This window comes from Haliotis asinina, chromosome 8 (genome assembly GCF_037392515.1).
Source record: "Haliotis asinina isolate JCU_RB_2024 chromosome 8, JCU_Hal_asi_v2, whole genome shotgun sequence".
Classification (NCBI taxonomy): Eukaryota; Metazoa; Mollusca; class Gastropoda; order Lepetellida; family Haliotidae; genus Haliotis; species Haliotis asinina.
Window position 1 is genome coordinate 21,987,958 of NC_090287.1, and position 16,813 is coordinate 22,004,770.

The 16,813-nt window shown below is 44.2% G+C and overlaps 1 protein-coding gene across 1 annotated transcript; it reads right to left on the reverse strand.

Annotated features, from left to right (window-relative positions):
* Positions 1–434: 434 nt before the first annotated feature.
* Positions 435–16,567, reverse strand: LOC137295368 (vitelline envelope sperm lysin receptor-like). Its single transcript, XM_067826691.1, has 10 exons — positions 16,306–16,567; positions 14,219–14,262; positions 13,172–13,232; positions 10,231–10,412; positions 7,576–7,736; positions 6,797–6,951; positions 5,424–5,520; positions 4,509–4,662; positions 3,265–3,361; positions 435–577 (listed from the first exon to the last, which is right to left on the reverse strand). The coding sequence occupies exons 1-10, from the start codon at positions 16,409–16,411 to the stop codon at positions 474–476; spliced, it is 1,161 nt and encodes a 386-aa protein (XP_067682792.1). The 5' UTR covers positions 16,412–16,567; the 3' UTR covers positions 435–473.
* Positions 16,568–16,813: the final 246 nt, after the last annotated feature.

Below are 16,813 nucleotides of genomic sequence, written 5' to 3' on the forward strand. Positions count from 1 at the left end.
CAGAGATGGGCTTCATACATCTGGGCAATCGAACCTGGGTCTTGGGTCTGACGAGCAAATACTTTAACCACGTGCATACCTCAACCCCAGAATTTGTATCATGTATTCATATACATGAATAACAGGCGTATGTTTAACCTGCTGAGCAATATAACTGGGCGTAATATGGGATTCGAACGTACGATCCTGATACGATCTTCACTCCCCTTTACTCGCCAAATGAATACTTCGCCCTAATAAACCTGAAAATATTGTAGGGTGGACCACATAATCTTGTGACTGATGTCTCAAGCCACTCAAGCCGTCAGTGACCGAAAAAACGGCAGCGGTTGCTGGGGACAAACACGCAATATCTACCGGGTAGAAACTGCCGCTCTCGGGTAGACACTATCGGTTAGACAACTTGAGAACAATAGTTGTGAAACGACACAGGAGACTGACATTAACTTTATGTTTTATTCGCAGAGATTTTCTCATGTCTTTCTATCACTGTCAGGTTTACCGTCATGTTCTCCTTCATCTGCGATGCTGAAGTCCTCCTCAGCCAGCAACGTCAAGCCTGGGTATGCGTTCTCAACTGAAATAAGTAGTAGCAGAGTAAGTGACACAATGGCATCGGATACGTGTCACTGTCTTGTACATGGCGAGTACGCCGCTTTCAGTAATATTCGAGAAATATCAGGGAGGGGCCCCCCGGAAATGGCTGCACACAATGTATCCGTGCGGGGAAACGGAGCCTTGGTCACTGACATGACATTTGTCGTGAAGATGTCACGTTTTAACAGATCATACAGTTCAGTGGTTGCTAAAGCGTTCTCTCGTCAAGCTGACGACGGATGCGATTCCCCACATGAATACATTGTGTGAAGATCATTTCTGGTGTCCCCTGTATTGCTATGTTGGGACATTGCCAGAAGCGCTCTGACAGACGATGATCTGTCCATTGGGCAGACGATGAAGTAACAGAGGCAGTGTTAAGTAAGTGGCAGCAATTTTACAGCTGGATCGCAGCGTTCTATAAACAATCGAATCTCAATTAGATAAACAAGTTCAACGCCTTCTGTTGATGACATTCAAATCACCTGATCATCAAACACTCTTTCGTAGGCTCTTTGAAACGGGACATGCTTCTGATCTAAGCTTCTTTGGAACGGTCAACGAAATCAGTTCCTGACATGAGCAACGGCGCCACGAGGGATCTCCACACCCTGCCAGTTAACATGCCTGTCAAACCTACCTCAGGATTACTGAGGACCCGCAGACACAGAACTCATGGGACAGTTCTTTATCTGTTTAAAACTGAAGCTATAAGAGTTCCTGGAATCTGATACTGAATGCTTTGAAATCAAGGGAAACTGTTGATGAATATAACATGGTCTAAGGGAGATAATTCATATTTCGTTGCGGTTCGCTCGTAATCCTTGCGATGATTTTAGTTTAATGGTGTAAGATCGAATGTCAACTATCACCATGTAGAAGTCGAAGTGAAAGCATTCGAATAGTTTTGGGTAGGGAATTCCAGCAACTAGCATCGTCATAAAAAATTATGAAGCGATCTAAAGTATCGAGATGTCACACTTGGTAGCTGTGGAATAATGCAACGTAAAACTCATTCACTCACTCATGCTCTGAAATCACAATTCCGCCAAGTATTTATAATTTGACACTTGAAACACGTGCACGAAGAGTGAGTGAGTTTGACGCCGTTGTTAACAGTATTCCAGTACTGTATTGGGTTGATGAGGAAGATTCAACTGGAAGATTTACGTATTGCTAACGCTGTAATCCAGTGGTTGACACTATAAGCACCGGTCTACGCTACGGCTATACCGTGACATGTATGAGTCAAGCAAGCTAGTCCGATCATCAGATCCCGTTTTCGTCGTGCAAGTATGGGTTCCTGAAGACCCGTCCTAACGCGGGTGAGTTCTACGCCGCACTCAGCACTATTCCAGCTATATGGTGGCGGTCTGGACCAGACAATCCAGTGATCAACATCATGAGCATCGATCTGCGCTAGTGGGAACCGATGACATGTGCCATCCAAGTCAACGAGCCTGATCACTCGATCCCGTTAGTCGCCTCTTACGACAAGCAGTGCCACAGTTGCAAGCATTCTAACACGGCGTGATGATAGATATATCTCAACTGAAGCATACAGCCACTAGAGACACGAATGACAAATACACAACTACTTCAAGGACCCGTGACGCACTATTCAATAGAAAATGGGAAAGAAACTCATTTTGAGGCGGCTGCGTTTCTGAAAACGGACGCCACCTTGTAATCTGTGGATGAAAGAGGATATTTTACGTACGTTTCAGAACAACTTTCAACAATTTGCTGCTGTTTCACCATCCCTGCGTATTATGACGCCATTTGTCAAGCGTACAATTCCTGACAGTGGGTGAACATTCGCAGCACGCAAAACCAGTCTTACACCACATTCTGTACCTCTGGTCCGACGTCGATAAACCTCGGAGATGTCAATTTCCTTTCGGAACATCGGGTGCAGGCCTTTATTGTACTCGCCGACGTCAACCCACTTGCTACAATGCTTCACACTTTCCAGTGTAATGTCATTTTCATACTACGTGAGTAAGCCCTCTAGCAGCTAAGTGAATCTTAAGGAAATGAGAAGAAGTGACATAAAAATACTTCAAAATCACTGCATCAACCAATGCCGTGTGGAAGGAGATATTCCAGTCAAACTGGACACACTGAAAAGCATCCGTTTCGTAAACATGAAAAAACATAGTATAAATAGGTTGAACAGCCAAATAAACCCACAACTCTGGCCTTTTCTCAAGTGTTAAAATAGAAATGCTTACTTTTGAGATTTCATTTTTTTGAAAACTCTTCTGTTTGTCTTTTTCTGTTTAGTATAGCTGAATATTCCCGTAAAACAATGGTAGTGATGGAAAGTTGGAATTTAATGAAATTGATATATTTGTCATGTTAACTTTAAAGTAGTAAAGCCCCAGGAGGTTAAGTACCGAGGTAGTTATCACTCCGATAAAACCTACCGACATAGCAGAGTTGTTGATGGCATGACACGAAGTAATTAAAGCGAATCTGACATTCAAACCTAGCTACGGGTAGTTTTAAGGTTTACACATCCAAGGGGCATAACTCTGCAGTGATTTGGGACGCCTAAAACGAGTGGGTCACCTCAGCTTATTTAACCTGGTGAAATCTCAACGGGGATGTATCACGCGACTGGGTGTTGGTTGCATCTCTTTTCGGCTAGAAATGGGGGGTTACCTGGAACTTCCCTTCTCAGTCTGTTGCCAGCTTCAATCCACTTCCCGAACAGTTTGAATATGCTTCTGGGTTTGGCCGCTGCACCACTACACGAGTTCTGAAATCAAATCAGTTTCTAAAGGTCATCGAGTGGCATAATCAACGAAATGGATTTTGTTCGAAATTTGGACATATAAATTTTAATGAATATCAGAGCAGAGCAGACTTGTCAAAGGTTGCATCATGTCGCCTTCCTTCTTCCGACGCGTGGAATACTGGTTGAATAAATCGCCCGCCTCCTCGTAGGCTACTGGTTACATCGCCGACCTCCCCATGACATACAGTCACATTGCCCGCGGCTACGTTTTCCACATAGTCCGTCTCACGGGCTTCCTGGGCTGTGGGTTAGCCTAGTGGATTTAAACGTTCGTTCTATACGCCTAAGACCCACGTTCGATTCCCCACATGGTTACTATGTGTGAAACCCATTTCTGGTGTCCTGAGGTGATATTGCTGGAATACTGCTGAAAGTTTTACCGCGTAAAATCAAACTCACTCGTGGGCTACTGGTAACGTCGTCAACCTCATTGTGGGCTACTGGTTACGCCATCCGCCTCCTCACTGACTACTGGTTACGTGGTCCGTCCTATGGGCTACTGGAGGCGGTTGGGTAGCCTACAGGTTAAAGCATTAGGTCTTTACGCGGAAGACCCGGTTCGATTCAACACAATGTGAATCCTTTTTCTGAGGTCAGCCCGCGATATTGCTGGAATACTGCTAAAGGATTTACCCGTAAAACCAAGCTTGCTTTGGTCTAATTGATACATCGTCCGCCTCCTTGTGGGCAACTGGTTACATCGTTGGTTCCTCACGGGCTACTTGTTACATCGTCCGCCTCTTCGCGGGCTATTTGTTACATCGTCCGCCTCTTCGCGGGCTATTTGTTACATCGTCCGCCTTCTCGTGTTACTGGTTAAAATGTTCGCTCTTCACACCAAAGATTCTGGTTAGATTAGCCCATTTTCCCTTTCCCTGTGGTATTGATGGAATATTGCTAAAAGCGGCGTGAAACCAAACTCGCTGACCACTGGTCTAGTCCGCTAGAGGTCACCTGTTACATATTTCGGCAGTTTTCGGCATATTTCGGATTTCGGCAAAATAAACCCGTCTCGTGGGGTGGTTTTACATACTTCTCTGGAGCTTCTGGTTGCATCCTCTCCTGAAGGTTAACATGTTAAATCCTTGATAACACTTGAGACACGTACCTTTCCTACACAGTTGGAGCACAGGGTGAAGTTGCACATTATACTGAAGCTATTCTCGTTTTCTAACGCGAAGAACTTGAAGTAGGGGCTGAGAGCGACCCGTGGCATCATAGAAAAACCGGTGGTTTTGTTGATAATGATGCCGTCCCCACATCTGCAACATTGGAGGCAGCATATAGCATGTCTCATGCCAGTAATATAGTTCTAGCATAAATCAGTATGTATGTACACATGCATGTTCAGTGGTAAAGCTCTGTGTCCTTATTCTCCAAACGTTCGTAGCCCTAAGAATTCGTAACTTTAATCGTAGCCAATGTCTTAAGAATGAGGTTACGAACGTTTCGAGAATAGCCTGGCTGGTCTTTTAACATTCTCGTGAGAATCGTGCACGCGTAAAGTCGAATGGATGGCGTTGTGGGGGTATAAGGTGAGGTCGTCGGGGAAGGTGTCATTACACGACAGGTTAAGGATCATGAAAGTGAGTGAGTGAGTTTAGTTTTACGCCACACTCAGCAATATTCCAGCCATATGGCGGCGGTCTGTAAATAATCGAGTCTGGACCAGACAATCCAGTGATCAACAACATGAGCATCGATCTGCGCATCGTGACATGTGTCAACCAAGTCAGCGAACCTGCCTACTTGATCCCGTTAGTCGCCTCTTACGACATGCATAGTCGCCTTTCATGGCAAGCATGGGTTGCTGAAGGTCTATTCTACCCCGGGACATTCACGGGTCGCATATTGAAAGGATCTAATAATGAAGGTACGTAGTTAGGTCCACCCCATTCTGTCACATTAAGGTGTCATTACACGAAAGGTTAAGTATCGCCAAAGGAAAAAACCCGTTGTCCTTAACATATTGACTGGAACACATTTCTCAAACCATTTAAACATCCAGTGTTCACGAACTCACCCAGATCGAATAAAGGCGTGCCTCTGGCCTGTTGTAGCCCCAATAGCTTCACAAGACACCGGGAACAGGGTGAGAGGCTTGGAGCCCACCAGTAATCCTGGATGTGAGATAGACTTTGTTGTACTACTTTTAAAGGGTTTGAGTGAGTGAGTTCAGTTTTACGCCGCACTCAGCAATATTCCAGCTATATGGCGGCGGTCTGTAAACAATCGAGTCTGGACCAGACAATCCAGTGATCAACAACATGAGCATCGATCTGCGCAATTGGAAACCGATGACATGTGGCAACCAAGTCAGCAAGCCTGGCCACCCGATCCCGTTAGTCGCCTCTTACGACAAGCACAGTCGCCTTTTATGGCAAGCATGGGTTGCTGAAGGCCTATTCTACCCCGAGACCTTCACGGGCTTTCAATGGTTTGTCGCAAGCTATCCAGAATTCACCTTAAAGAACAATTGCTCATAAGGAAATTATATTAGGACTGATAAAACGCAACCGAATATCAGTGTAATATACAACCACACTTATAAAGACTTATTGTATAATCATCAAAGTGTCCCCGCGTAAAGAAAACCGTGAGTAAGTCTGGTAATGGTACATTATGCATACTTGATTGGCTGTCTAATGACAATGTACTTGCAAACCAAGCCCATATCTTATTTCATTCCATGCATAAAATTTCAAGAAAACGAGAATATTTCGGAAGTGAATCCTTGGCGATTTTACGCCGCAACGGGAGATGCTTCATGGGAGTTACGTAAGCCAGACTGTGCCTGAGAGCATGAACAATCCAGTCCGTGGAGGTACAATGACTCGCTTTATGTTAAACGACGCACTCGACGATATTCCAGCTCTATGGCAATCCCGTGACGCCATGAAAACCATTCCTCGCAAATCGGATGGGATGTCCACTAAGTCATCATGCCTGACCACCGGATCCCCTTATGTGCCTTTACGACCACCATGGGATGCTGAAGACCAACCTGGATCTTCCCATGCTGTTAAAAATACCGTGGACCCTGTCCACAATATCTTCGGATCTTCACGGGTCCATGAGGATATTACACGTGACCCAACCTGACCACATTACTTCCAGTGACCGAGTGAGTTTGTTTTGTTTTTTAACGCCGGACGTAGCAAATGTTCTAGCTATATGCCGGGGGTCTGAAAGTAATCCAGAGATCAACAGCATGAGCATCGATTTTGGGATAGGGTGACGTGTTGACCAAGTAAGCAAGCCATGCCATTCGATCCCGTTAGTCGTTTCCTACGACAAGTTACTGAAGATCATATCTAACCCCGATCTTCACAGGTGCTACTTTAAGGTGCAGGTGCAGGTGCAGAAGCATATAGCATCTGGGTATGTATTACTTGCCAGTACTATTGTCCAGCACGACCTTCAGACAAACAGTCTTGTCTATTGGAATCTTGGAGGAGAGAGGAACGCCGCGGATGTCAGTCAGCAGAATAGTCACCCCCATCTTTGTTTTGGAACCGGCGTGACCGTTGACACCCTTGGGCGCATGGTACCTGAAACAGAACTGCTTGTATACATGGGCGATATGCGGGTTCAGGTCACCTCCATGTTGCCTGCGCTTCTAACAGGTGAGTGAGTTTATTTTTACGCCGCAATATTTCCAGCTATTTAGAGGCAGTCTGTAAATGACCGAGGATGGACCAGACCATCCAGTGATCAACAGCATGGGCATGTGCGCAATTGGGAACCGATGACATAAACCCGTTTGTCGCCTCTTACGACAAGCATAGACACCTTTTATGGCAAGTATGGGTTACTGAAGGCCTAGTCTACGCCTTATCTTCACGGGTCGCTCCTAACAGGGGCGATGATGAGTCGAGCGGAAGTGCGTGTGCCCGCGTCTAAGGAGTAATGCCGATTTGACAGAGCCAGCCCTAACACAATGGATCGTGCGTGCGTGCGTGCGTGCGTGCGTGTGCTTGCTTCTTGTCATTCCTGCAATGGAAACAATTTACACCACCGGAATGCTGAAAGTGGTATGAAAAGCAACTCATTGATTGCAAAACTGTGGTTTACATTCAATGTAATAAAAGCGGAAACGCTATTTTCAACTTAGGTTAGGACAGACGTAATGTGTTTAGAAACTAACATGCAGGTAAACGGATATGTAAACTCACTGCTCAACTATGGAACTGTTGCCAGACACTTGCTCGCCATTCTCGTCGTAGGTGCAGGTCATTGTATAGCGGAGCAGTCTGTTGATACCAGATGTAGACCCTTCTTTGTTGACCACGTTGACCAGAACCCTTACACAATACAACCTCACATCGTGACGTTTCTGTAAACAGCAGTGTTAGCGTCAACTGTCTTCAATATTCTTACGAGGCCGTGTAAACAATCGAGTGTGTCCCTGTACCCGCTAGTCCATCTGAGAGAGTGAGTGAGTTTACTTTTACGCCGCACTTAGAATTATTCTAGCAATATGGCAGCGGTCGGTAAACAACCGAGTCTGGACCAATCAATGCAGTGATCAACAGCATGAGCATCTGCGCAATTGGGAACCGATGGCATGTGTCAACAATGTCAGCGAGCCTGATCACCCGATCCCGTTAGGCGCCTCTTACAAGCATAGTCGCCTTTTATGGCAAGCATGGGTTCCTGAAGGGTTCTACCCCAGACCTTCACGGGTTCCATCTGAGAGAGAGAAACTTCAAAATAATCAGAAGAGCAACTAATCTGGGACGCGGAGGGGGAGCTGGCTAAAGCGACAAGTGAGGATCAAGCCCACCTATGACGGGGTGTTAAAACCTTGGAGTCAACTTAGCGTGCAGACTCTTTCCGTGTTGTCACAATCCCTTGTACATAACCCCTGTGCTCTTAAAAGAACCCACGAATCTGTCGGTTTGGCCAGATGGTGGCCACATAAATACGTGCATACACCTAGTTGCGGGTACAACAATGTGCAGTAAACTTAGACAAAATACTGTGACTGTCCCAGTCCAGCCAGATGTGAATTGGGTACCTCGATAGGATGGAATGAGACAATGAACTCGGTGCGCCTAGTGGCTGTTTACTCTCCAGGGAGTTGAAATTAATAATACGATGTGACGTTGAGACTGACATCCAATGATCGAGGGAAACAAATATCAGCGCCTTGAGCAAGCACTAGTTGCATGGATATGTGCGCTGTATAAATATTTCAAAATAATAATCACAGCCACCAATACTTTTGCTGTGCCAGTCCTCCCCTATTCCTCTGGAGTAGTTGATTGGACAAAACAAGAGATTCAGAGTCTTGACCGCCTGACCAGAAGGATCATGTCTGATAACAAAGCACACCACCCTCGTTCCTCTCTTAATCGTTTGTATATTCCAATGGGTTGTGAAGGTTGGGGTTTGATTAATGCAGAGGCTCTTCATGACAGAATTTTATTGACAGTGTTCTTTTGCACGTATTTATTTATCGGATGATCCTCTGGTGATGCATGTCAAGACTCACGATGAAAGCAACTTGAAGGAATTCCACAGCTATTTTTAGCGTACCAAGGTTGGTGGACACAATCCGAAATTTGAGGTTGATTTTGTTAATGGCGATGTGCTGCTGGATAGTACAGCGATGGGAGTAAATCAGGTGAAGTCCTTTACCAAGTCTGCCCAGAGTCGGTCCTTTATGGAGATGCTGTCAGAGAAGCCATTGCATCGTGTGTACATGCAGTTTGTGGAACAGAAGAGCAATCCAACCGACTCCTTCGCCTGGATGAAGTCGGCTGTTCTCAAATGTGACATTGAAGGCTTCCTTTTTGCAGTTCAGGACCAGTCACTTCCCACTCGCAATGCCAGAATGTGATTCTTAACCAAAATGTGAACATGAAATGTCGATTATGCAATGAATTATCAGTTGATGCCCTTCCTTACCACAAACATCATATCTTAAAAGACATGATGGCATGGCTCGCTTCTTTTACTATCGTCTCCGCCATGTCCGTGGCTTTGACCCCGAGGTCCATCCATGGTACGACCCTGAACATGTCCAGGGCATCCTGGAAAATGATGCTTTTAAACTTACCTGGAATAGGCCAATATACAGCCAGAGACGAATTCCAGTCAATAAAAACGATCTTGTGCTTTTTGATTGTGCCAATGAAATTATTTATATCACTGAATTTTCTGTCCCTCTTGATAGCAATGATCAGGAGAGCGCCCGGGTTCTCCACCGAGTGCACAGCCCTTCTGACAATCTGGGTATTACAGAAGGCGACAGTGTTGTGGGGCCTACATATTCTCCGAAAAGTTCATGGTGGGTTCGACTAAGCAGTGTTTCCTGGGAGAAGTCCCATTCGCTGTCTGGGCTGCGTGTAGAGGGGGCGAGGGCCCTAAGCTGATGAGCTTTACCAGCCTGACTGCCAGGATCACTTGAACACTCTCTGCTGAATTCTGTTCTAATCGGTATAACATAATTATCCAACTGCCCATTTGAAATCAGTGTCTGTGGGTGTTTGAGAGTCCACGAGAGAGTTGAGTGGCTTTATCTTTATGACCCACCCAGCATTTTTGCAGCTATATGGTGGCAGTCTGTAAATAATGGAGTCTGAAAAAGACAATCCAGTGATTAGCATCGATCTACGCCAATGGGATCGATGACGTGTGAACCAAGTCAGAGGGCTGGACCATCCCTCCCATTAGTCGCCTCTCACAAGCATGGATTCAATGAAGACAAAATCTAACTCTTATAGGCATAAAATTGCTGACACCCGGGTCCTCTCCCACAAATCTCTGATTATATGTGTACACAAGTGCTAAGACAAGGTACACCTTAACATCTGGGAACTTACCGGATATACGCATCTCTTGGTCTCGTCACCGGTGAAGTACACGTCTGCACAATAGTTTACCGTGTTGCCCGTTGTGAAGTTAAACAGATGATCTCCCTTGCACAGAACCTGAACAAATACCATGAGGTCGGTCATCACACAGACTTTGCTCTGCGTGCCCTCTTTCCCACATTCCTGTTCAACTGAAACAAGGAAGAATCTTGGTTGTCTGTTGCCAGTTATTGTTAATTAAGCGGGATTGTTTTTGAAAAAGTGGATCATGAAAATATATTTTCAGATTTAGACACACAAATCCGCCTTTCGGATATGTTTTTTTTTGTTTGTTTGTTTTGTTTTTTTTGTTTTTTAACACTGCATTCAGCAATATTCCAGCCATATGGCGGCGGTATGTAAATAATTGAGTCTGGACCAAACAATCAAGTGATCAACAGCATCGTTCTTCGGACCTGGGATCGATGATGCCGTGTCTACCAAGTGAGACTACCTGACCAGACCCGATCCCGTAAATCACCTCTCGAGAAGAGCATGGGCTGCTGAAGATCAGTATGTGTCATCGTTTAAATCAAAGTGCTTAGAAGAACACTCTTAAAAGGATTCTTGCCTATGGGAAAAAAGGTGTTTTTACTGCATATGCAAACTGTTCAGTAAGAAGAGGCAGCTATCCAGCACGGATAAATACGCATCTAACGTTATAGAATATTGTCCAAGTTGACCGAACTATCTTCAAGCTTTTTGGCACTTGTTATAATAGGTCACCTGCATTGCGGGCTACTCCATGCCTGGGCGAGTTAAATTTTATCGTCACATCGACATTTCAGCCACATCGTGATGAGGACGGTGAATTACAAAAGTACACAATTAATGGCACATTGTAAAAACCTGTCAACGAAGGAGTGAGTGAGTCAGTCAGTTTGGTTTTACGCCGCTTTTAGCAACATTCCAGCGATATCACGGCGGGGGACACCAGAAATTGGGCTTCACACATTGTACCCATGTGGGAAATCGAACCCGGGTCTTCGGCGTGACGTGCGAACGCTTTAACCACTAGGCTACCCCACCGCCCCTTCAACGAAGGACAGTAAAACTAACTAGAATATCACAGAAGAATGTAAATCTAGTGACTAGATCTAAAACAGTTAAACTATAGACGACGATACAACATAAAAATACCACATGCTTGATGCATGGTCGAAGCACGCATAGAAATTAAAAACTTTTGAAGCAGGTTGGTCCCGAGATGAGCGAGTGAGGTATGTTTAACGCCGCTTTCAGCAATATTCCATGAATATAACGGCGTGTACACCAGAAATGGTCTTCACGCATTCTGCCCACATGGGAAATCGAAACCGGGTGTTCGGAGTGACGAGTGGACACTTTGACCACGAGACTGCCACCACTGCCCTGTTTTGAGATGACGTCTGAAGGACATTAGATCTGATTCGTTCTCCGAGGCTGTTCCACGCTGGTGTTTCTGCATTTGAGAAGGAACGCTGACAGTATACGAATGCAAATGTGCTCCAGTCGGTTCTTAAGTTCATAACTCAGAAGCGGAATCAGATTGTATTCTGCTAGTACTAAGTCATCCCGTATTGGTCTCAATGGGGTGGGTAAATTAGTATGCCGTCAATGGTGAGCGACACATTTTAAAGTTTATATCGAACCGGACGTATATCAAAGCAATCCCATCTGTCATCGATGTTTTAACTTTATTTCATCACACTTCTGTAGCGCTTCGTATGTTCCAAAATGTTCAGCGCTTGTAATGTATCGTTTGAGCGTCCCTTCGAGTGAGTGAGTTTAGTTTTACGCCGCACTCCGCAATATTCCAGCTATATGGCGGCGGTCTGTAAATAATCAAGTCTGGACCAGACAATCCAATGATCAACAACATGAGCATCGATTTGCGCAATTGGGAACCGATGACATGTGGCAACCAAGTCAGCAAGCCTGGCCACCCGATCCCGTTAGTCGCCTCTTACGACAAGCACAGTCGCCTTTTATGGCAAACATGGGTTGCTGAAGGCCTAATTCTACCCCGGGACCTTCACGGGTGCGTCCCTTCGATCAGATGGAGCAGATTTGAGTTCAAACCTACATTTGTATGCTGTTGCCATATCGGTGGCTACCTTTCACTCTGGTACGCTGCACTGACTGAAGAGCTTAGCCTCTCAGTTTCAAGCGTCACCTTATTCTTTATCCCGCAAAAAACTTCAAAAGTGCAACACTCTAGCGTTTGTAAACACAGTCTAACCGAATCGATCCCTTTCCCGATGTATGGTAATACTCCACTTTTGGCAATACCACGGCTGGTGACATCAGTGAGTGAGTGAATTTAGTTTTACGCTGCACTGAGCAATATTCCAGCTATATGGCAGTGGTCTGTAAATAATCTGGGCCAGACAATCCAGTGATCAACATGAGCATCGATCTGCGCAATTGGGAACAGATGACATGAGTCAGCGAGTCTGACCACCCGATCCGGTTAGTCGCCTCTTACGACAAGCATAGTCGCCTTTTCTGGCAAGCATGGGTTGCTGAAGGCCTATTCTACCCAGGACCTTCACGGGTCTGGTGATATCAGAAATGTGATTCACAACCCATTACCCATGGGTAATTGAACCACTGTTTAGCGCGACAAGTGAATGCGTCAACCACCAGGCCTCTATCAAGATGAGTCCAGACCCCTATCCAGATGGGTCAGTCTGTGCTTTCTGTCGGTCGTTTAACTTGATGACAACTTACTATTGTTTATTCAGATTCCATATTCATAGTCAGAAATCTTTGCAAGAACGAAGAAGAAACGGCTAGATTAGGGTACCACGAGGCAAGAAGCACCTAGATTACCACGAAACATGAAGTAACGCATTTTGAACCCAACAAGCGATTGATATTAACGAGGCCAGCATTTACAAGCAAACGCTGCAATATTGAGAATACCTACCATCAACGATATAACCCTTGGGCACTTGAGCATCCGCAGGCACTTGGGAATAAGCCGTGCACTGCACAGAAACATTGGGAAGTCTATATTAGAAAGGCGTCCTCACGATCAATATACTAATCCCATTTCCACCCAAAATTTAGCCCTGCTCCCATCCTTATCTGATTCAATATAATATAGTACAGCAAATGCTGTGATGTCTAGTACTTCATATTAAAACAACTTGTTTACACAAAAAATACTACCACGTGTTATTTGTTGTATTTTATCAAACACGGAAGTACTTCCTCTGTGCTGTGCGTGTAAACGAATTGTTTTGCGCATACCTTTTTGTAGACCAAGTGTGCTTAGATAGGCGAGGCAGCAAAACGGGAAGTCATTGTATTGAATCTATTAAGTTGAACAAGGGATGACATGCAGGTAAAGAAAAGGCGAAGAATACGCTGGCTGAACCTTACCTTTGGTCGTTGCAGGTCATCGAATCAAATGCTTTAATACAGTCTTGTGACATAAATCACTGGATTGTCTCGTGGGAAAGATGCAGTGCCCCTTTCCTCAAAGCGATCTTAGGGCTACGACAGTATTAGGTCTATGCATGGGAGTATGTGAGTAACTATCATCTAAGCGCTACGGTCGCTTAAAGGAACGGGGCCAGATCTCAGACCTTCATTTTAGTAAAGACAAGTACCATTGATTGGGCTGTAAAATCAAGAAGCGAAATCTAATCTAGCAGTGCTAGTTTCCGGCATGTGCGAGGTAACTCGGTCACCTGTAGGCCTGGAACATTCGGGGACTTTGCCAAGATATTGTTCACGATATTTAATGTTAAACATGCCGAACCATTCATAGATGCACACCCTCAACCAAAGCTATGCTATCAAGACGCGTTTTATCATGCAAATCTTTCCAGAAAGGGAAATAAAATTTAAATTATTTAAGTTTATCTTTAAGTTACCCTGTTTACTATACATCGTGCCTTGTATAAAAAAAATCTTCATTTTAGATAGTTCTTGAATAAGCACAATACAAATACCAATGACTACTTACCAGACACGACAGCAGCGTCAGAACCCCAGACAAAGTAGACATTTCTGTAAATATGAAAAAACCCCAATTAGTATCTTAAACGCCAGTGCACCTTCCCCATTCTCCTAATATTGACATACGTTGTTTGAGACGCTGATACATTAAATCTGCTTTGCTACTGTGGTATCCGTGTGCTTAAGACAAGTCATAGCTGAGGTCCAATTTCCAATAAGGCTGCAGGGTTTGAAGTCCATTCCTAGAGCCATTTTGATAGAGCCATAATTAAACATTGTATCTGCTGTGATCAGTATCACGACGTGCAACACCAGGGAAAGGGTTCCGGCCGCATCCCCCTCCTTCTACACAGCAAATTTCCTCTAGGGGTAGTCCTCCACTAGTGTAATATTCCAACACTGAAATAAATTCATTGATTGCGTTTATACATGTTCCAGTTTACTGAATGTATATTAAGGGTCAGGTGTGCATGTTATTTTGTATTTTGTTTTTTAATGGGGATTGGGGATACGAGCGGAACTGTTTCTTGCAAGCATGGGTTGTGGAAGACCAGTTGGTACTCCGATCTCGAGGGGGTCACTGTTTTCGTAACAAATGTCAGGACATTAGGGTACAGCAACCATCCGACAGCTCCAGATAATTTTTCAAGCAATTGGGTACTTACTCAAATGTCTGTTTATGTATGAGTAATTGCATTTGTTTAGGAGTAACCAGTATTTTGTATACTCCCACTAGTTAAAAGAGTACTTTTACACAGAGTTTCTTATCCTCATTGGGCACATAACTCTTCTAAGTATATAAGTATAAATGCATCTCAATAGTCTTAAAGTTTTCACTAATAATTATTGTCATATTGCCAAACATGGGGCAGCCATTTCTTAATACTCAGCATGTGACTATTAGACTAAATCCCTGGCAATATATTAGTATACGTATACATAGGCATCGCCTACCAATAGCTAATGGTATTGTAGAGTTTGGATGCCACAACGAGTGAGTGAGTTTAGTTTTACGCCGCTTTTAGCGATATTCCAGCACTATCACGGCGGGGGACACCAGAAAATGGGCTTCACACATTGTACCCATGTGGGGAATCGTGACGAGCGAACGCTTTAACCATTAGGCTACCCCACCGCCCCGGATGCCACAACGAATAATACTTAAGTCAATTTAGTTAACTGAGTAAATTACATAAGGTATTGTATACCTATTGGGGATTTTTTAAGTGATTATAATGCGTTTTTAGTACTCCCAGATCTGTAACTGAGTAAATGTTTTACCTTATCTGGAGCTGTGCAGTCCTTAATAAAACTACACATCGGTAAATTATGTGACAAAATATCCCCTAAAATACCAAGGGTGCAGAGTGCATTGGGTACACGCTACTTACTCATCTACACCCAATTCTGTTTCGTCATTTTTATGTAATGCCATAACACAGTAGCCACATTAACGTCAAAACGTCACGGTAAGGTCATTCTGCTTTGAGTACATGCTCGGATCCAGGTGTGCGTGCGTGCGTGCGTGCGTGCGTGCGTGCGTAAATCTCTTCGAAAATGAAGTGTTCATCCTTCTCTTATCAAAAAGCTTCAAATACCCCGCGAGGTTTAGCCTTCTCCAAAAGAATATTTTCCAAGCTCTCATCAAGTAATGCCGAGTAAATACAGACGATTTTATAATACACTTGGATTGAGAGAGTGATCACCCGAGAAACACTCGCAAAATCTTTTCAGCGCAAACCATTTTGTACGTAGTGTGCAAGCCCGCAGTCAGTGTTTCGACGGGACGTATTTCACAGAAGCGAACGTAGTTTCTTTCATAAATGTGTGAACGTTGGTTCAAGGTTAAGTGTTATCCCTTCATACGTTTGTTTTTATGGAGGATATGGATCGTAGCGTAAGAAAACTTGCTGTTGAAACATGTCTTTTTACACCTCCAACTGGCTGTAAATCGCCCTTTTAATCAGCATACATTTCTTAAGCACATACCTCCATCGACTGAAAACTTTGAAGGTAAATAAATATTTTGAGAAACATGGAGGATTAATTCTTGCGTTCGGTAAACAATAGCAACAAATCAGAGATGAACCTCACCTGCTAAACTTGCTCTGAGTGTCATCTCTGGAGCTGCACGTGCTTCAGGTGTTGTCTCTGCAAGTTCGATGTCACGTGAGATATAATACGATTTTCGGCACAACATTTACAACAATTACAAGAGGATATTGATATCCGCCTTCCTCTCAGTATTTCTTCCTCTTATGACCTAGTTGTACTTGGTGCTCAAATTCATAATTTTATCAAAGGTATAAGAAAACGGTCTGTATAGAATTTCAATTTATTGATGGCAGTGTTCAATAAGTCAATGCATTAAAATGTTTTCAAGAAAATAGTACCGCCTATGACAAACTGACTTGACTCGGTAAAGAATACGTGACAAGATAACGTCGGTTATTTGCTGTGGTCGGTCTTCTCATGGCCAGGAACAGTGGAGCTATTAAATAGAATAACGACCTCCTTACAACTGTCTTTTATTGAAGGCATCTGTCAGTTGTGGCCGATGGTGGACATGTTACATGTATCAAACGTTGTCTCAAAGCAGTTG

What these genes read in the sequence shown, in the direction of transcription:
- LOC137295368 (XM_067826691.1), bottom strand. Translation starts at nt 16,411, where the DNA reads ATGTTGTGCCGAAAATCGTATTATATCTCACGTGACATCGAACTTGCA. An exon ending in AACAGTTCCATAGTTGAGCA is followed by an intron (nt 6,952 to 7,575) that starts GTGAGTTTACAT and finishes GTTCTGTTTCAG; the next exon opens with GTACCATGCGCCCAAGGGTG. An exon ending in CGTGCTGGACAATAGTACTG is followed by an intron (nt 5,521 to 6,796) that starts GCAAGTAATACA and finishes TCTCACATCCAG; the next exon opens with GATTACTGGTGGGCTCCAAG.